This window comes from Gorilla gorilla, chromosome 11 (genome assembly GCF_029281585.2).
Source record: "Gorilla gorilla gorilla isolate KB3781 chromosome 11, NHGRI_mGorGor1-v2.1_pri, whole genome shotgun sequence".
Taxonomy (NCBI): Eukaryota; Metazoa; Chordata; class Mammalia; order Primates; family Hominidae; genus Gorilla; species Gorilla gorilla.
The window spans coordinates 110,787,473-110,792,664 of NC_073235.2; the positions used below are offsets into that span (position 1 = coordinate 110,787,473).

General features: G+C 43.1%; 1 protein-coding gene across 1 annotated transcript; it reads right to left on the minus strand.

Annotated features, from left to right (window-relative positions):
* Window positions 1–582: 582 nt before the first annotated feature.
* Window positions 583–3,303, minus strand: LOC101149104 (gamma-crystallin A; the record flags this gene model as incomplete). The annotated part of the gene is made up of 2 exons (XM_004033129.4): window positions 583–908; window positions 3,052–3,303. Coding segments are annotated over 2 exons (525 nt in total), but the record flags the coding sequence as incomplete, so codon positions are not given.
* Window positions 3,304–5,192: the final 1,889 nt, after the last annotated feature.

The following is a 5,192-nucleotide window of genomic DNA, read 5'->3' on the forward strand; positions in this document are numbered from 1 at the left end:
AGCTAGGAAGTGGGGTAACCAACCACTTGGGCTCACCTGACACTGAGGGGCTTTCTGGGATAGAAGACTTTAAGTGCTAAAATTGGGAGAGTCCCTGGAAAATTGGGCTGGGTTGGTTACTCTACTAGTAAGTAGCAGAGGTAGGCTGTTTAACTCTTGGTTTAACACTTTTGCTACCAGATTGCCTAGTGAAGCAGGCTTGCCCTTCTCTGTGTGGAAGTTCTCTTTAGAGCTCCTCTCTTCAGCTGGGCGCAGTGGCTCACGCCTGTAATCCCAGCACTTTGGGAGGCCGAGGCGGGTGGATCACCTGAGGTCGGGAGTTTGAGACCAGCCTGACCAACATGGTGAAACCCTGTCTCTACTAAAACTACAAACTTAGCCAGGTGTGGTGGTGCATTCCTGTAATCCCAGTTACTTGGGAGGCTGAGGCAGGAGGATTGATTGAACCTGGGAGGCGGAGGTTGCAGTGAGCCGAGATAGCACCATTGCACTCTGGCCTGGTGACAGAGCAAGACTCCATAACAAAACAAATTATAAAATAAATAAATAAAGATAAACAAGAGCCACTTAGTGCAGGGAACACAACTTGTATATTTATTATGTTTCTATGGGGATCACAACAAGGCAGGCACAGCTTAGTACAAATCGGTGACCCGTCTCAAAGAGCCGACTTTGGCATCTGCACCCCCCCAGTCGTGGTACTTTCTGTAGTCCCCAGGCCTCAGCAGATACTGCCGCCCCCGGTAGTTGGGCATTTCATAGAGAACCCAGCAGCCCTCCAGTACGTGGAGGGAATAGATCTCAGGGAGACGGAACAGTTCTGGAACACACGCGCAGTCATCAGTGAGCTCAGACATAAGGCCTCGGTAGTCATCTCTCTCGTACAGCCTTAACTTGTGCGAGCTGGTCTGTCATGGCAATAAACAAAAGAACAAAAATAAACAGCATGCATCCTTGGGTGTCAAAGAAAGTGACACAATCAGTCTGCATCTTCATGAAGCATGGCTTTTATTTTATTTTTGAGATAAAGGTCTTGCTGTGTTGCCCAGGCTGGAGTACAGTGGCAGGATCACTGCTCACTGCAACTTTCACCTCCTGGGCTTAAGTAATCCTCCCACCTCAGCCCCCCAAGTAGCCGGGATCACAGGTGTGCACCACGACACCCGGCTAATTTATTTTTAAAAATTTTTTTGTAGAGAGGGAGTCTCACTATATTGCCCAGGCTGGTCTTGAATCCCTGGGCTCAAGTGATTCTCTCACCTTGGCCTCCCAAAATGTTGGGATTACAGGTGTGAGCTACTGCACCTGGTTTGAAACATGGTTTTTTAAACCAGTTGATACAGTGTTTCTCCCCGAACCCACTTTCAATGTTGTTATTCTAACAAATTAGGAAAAATATTAAAACGAATCTGACCTGATCAACAAACTGGAGATGTTGTGGAAGAAACAAACATTAAAATACAGGGAATAAAAGTGTGTTCTTTGTAAGCAATCATCAATACAACTGTAGTCAGTGAGTCTGTAGTGAGGATTTCAACTCTCGGTTCCATTTTGACTCCATATAATTGAGTCTTATCAAGCTTGTTTTTGAGTCACTTTTTGCACTTGTAATTTACAGTGATTTATATTTACACTGAGTCCACATGTATTTTCAAGTGACATTTTGCCAAGTCACTTGTGCCATTTGGGTTTCTTGCCCCAAGGAAATGCCTGTTTTATTTATACCTCTTTGCGCATCTGCAAATTTTTCTGGCCTAAATTTGTTTTTTTATTTTTTTATTTTTTTTTAGATGAAGTCTCGCTCTGTCACCAGGCTGGAGTGCAGTGGCATGATCTCGGCTCACTGCAACCTCCGACTCCTGGGTTCAAGCAATTCTCCTGTCTTAGCCTCCTGCTTTAGCTAGGACTACAGGCATGCACCACCATGCCTGGCTAATGTTTTGTATTTTGGTAGAGACAGGGTTTCACCATGTTGGCCAAGCTGGTCTTGAACTCCTGACCTCAAGTGATCTGCCCAGCTCAGCCTCCCAAAGTGCTAGGATTACGGGCATGAGCCACTGAGCCTGGCCGTGATTTCAATTCTTGAATCTCCTTGTCACACTACATAATTTGGTGCCAACAGAAAGTGTAAACACATGCTGCACGTGATTAAAAAAGATTAAGCAGCATTTTGGTGAGGACCATGTTCTATGAAATCCTAATCAATTGTGTGTCTCTGATATTTGTAAGAAACTAGTTGATAATGACTCCTGGAAATTATAAATCCACACAAGTTGAAACATATTTTCCTAGGTTCTAGTAAGTCCTAGAATGTAGTGAAAAAAATGTCCAATGCAGTCAGAATACATTATACCTATATTGTTATCTCATAGTCTGTTAACTTTTCATCATTAAAAAATAATTATCATGGCCGGGCGCAGTGGCTCATGCCTATAATCCTAGCACTTTGGGAGGCCGAGGTGGGCGGATCACCTGAGGTCGGGAGTTCGAGACCAGCCTGACCAACATGGAGAAACTCTGTCTCTACTAAAAATACATAATTAGCTGGGCATGGTGGCACACGCCTGTAATCCCAGCTACAAGGGAGGCTGAGGCGGGAGAATCGCTTGAACCTGGGAGGCAGGGGTTGTGGTGAGCTGAGATTGCGCCATTGCACTCCAGCCTAGGCAACAAGAGCGAAAGCGAAGTTCTGTCTCAAAAAAAAAAAATTATCTAGATAAACTAGATAGACTTTTCTTTTTTTTCTTTCTTTCTTTTTTTTTTTTACTACTGAATAAGGTGACTTTTATGTAGAAATTAGGGATCACCTAGATGCTACCAAGTTTAATTTAAAGGCTATGTTGTGATTTCGCATGCCCTAAAATGATGTCCTTAAGTAAGAAAAATAGAGATTATTGTTACTTTTTTTTTTATATATGTTTGAGGGTCAGGCCTTGCTATTCTTACTGTGAACACTCATCCTGTGTTGGAACAAAATGACTTTTATAAACAGGAATTGATGGCCATGGATCATTGATGCTTTCACATCAGTCAAGTTGAAGCAAGACTCACATGAGGAATTATACGGCAGGATTGGACCGAGTCGCTGAGGCCCATCCAGTGCTGATAGTCGGGGTACTTGCCTCGGCGCAGGAAGTACTGGTGGCCCTGGTAATTGGGACGCTCATAGAGCATCCAGCAGCCGCTGTCTACTCGGATGGAGTTGCAGCGGCTGAAGTAGACCCGCAGGTTGGGGCAGTCACTGATGCAATTGTAGCAGCGACCCTGAAAGTCTCGGTCCTCGTAGAAGGTGATCTGAGGTAGAAATAAGGTGACAGTAGACAGTCAGCTGGAAGGAACATCCCCACACACCACAGACCCCAAATAGACATGGCACAGCACCTCCACAGGCTCACCTTCCCCATGGTTGTTGACAGAGGGTGATTAGCATCTAGTATGATAGGGACAAAGGGGCAACTGGTATATATAGCAGGGAAGCTGCTGTGTTGGCAAAAACAACACAAAAGGGACCTGGGGGTGGTGCATAGGGGGATTTCTGTATTCTCTTTTTTTTTCATTTGAGATCATGGGGCAGTGGGCTCTCTCTCTTTCCGGCATTTTCGAGTTGTCCTCACTAGCTCCAGTGAAAGGTATTAAAGTCAGCAGAGCCATTATGACCTTGGAGACAAAGGGCACACTTCTCATCCTATGCAGCTCACTAGAAATGCATTACATGCCCAGCATTCTGCAATGTTTGCCTATGGAAACTGCTGAGATGGAGGTTGGTGGTTCCATCTGAGGTCACTTATGAGAACACATGCGTTCCAGAAGGACTTGAAGTGTGAAGAGGCAACAAAAAAATCCCAGACAGAAAATCCTCTAATTGAAAGACAATTATATTTCTTAAATGACTTCATCAGTATGATAGGGTTTTGATAAAAATATTTTGCATATATTTATGTAGGGAAAACATAAGATTAGAAGTGTGTACTGTACCAACATATCAATCATGGTAATCAATGAATGGCAAGATTATAGATCTTAGCTTTATGTTTTTATATTTTGTTTTTTGCTGCTGTTTTCTTAATTTTCTATTATATCTGCCATCTTCAGCCAGACAGAAAAAAAAATTCGATTATAAATATAACAATTTCATGAGATGAAAAAATAATAAAATCAATCTTTAAATGTATGACTTTGAGGTGCTGGTGAAAAGCAGTAAATACTGGAAGCAGGTATATTTTGCCTGGAGATTAAACACTTCTTGAGCTAAAAATAAAAAGATACCCTGAGAGTCTCTGAGAGGCTCAAAGAGCAGAAAAATACACAGGATCCTTTCACTCCCCTCCCCCTGCCACCCTCCTTCTAGCATTGCTTTTATTTTTTAAAATTAGCGTGATGATTTGCCTGTGTTTTTCCTTTCAATAGTATCACTGTTTCATTGAACCCAAGTGACTGCCTAACAGCCTTCTCCATTGCTGCCAACTTATTGATTTAGAAGCATTCCTCAGATGTGCAAGTGTGGAGGAAGACTCCAAACCCCAGACTGTCTTTTGTCATTCCACATGTACGTAGGAAGATGAAATCAAACACCTTTGTGCTTTAGACCCACGGAGGGATTCTAAAAGAGTATTTGACCACAGCTAGCAACACACTCACAATGTCATTTGTGAAAATCCTCAGGCAGCATGTAAGGCAAATGCGCAGGTGGTAAAAGGAGAGACAGCAGTAGCTACCGAGAAAAAAATGTTTCCTCATAACTAGCAGAGCTAGGCAAAAGAAAACTGGGTGAAGTCCTATGAAGCTAAACACCTAGTAGTGCATGCAGGGACCACAAGTTGCTGATTCCCTCCTTTGCCTCCCCCTAATTAGCTGCAGGCCTACTGGTAAATCTTACAACCATAATCAAACCCAGCGTGGAAAACGCTGCATTGGTCTCCCAGCCCCACATGAGAATACACCACCATTTTCAGAAAAAGTCTACAATCTCCATCTGTGTTTTTGTACATGCTGATGAAAACTGTTCTGTAGACAGATGGCACACCAAAACCTTAAGAAATGTATTATGTGTACTGACATTCATGTGATCAAGTTGTTATTACATACATTGATAGGCTAAGCCATGTGCCTAATCAGCATTTTGGAAAGGTACTAAAAGACCAGAACATCTTCCCTCCTAGTAGTCATTATAGTCTACTGAGAGAAAGCCTGTA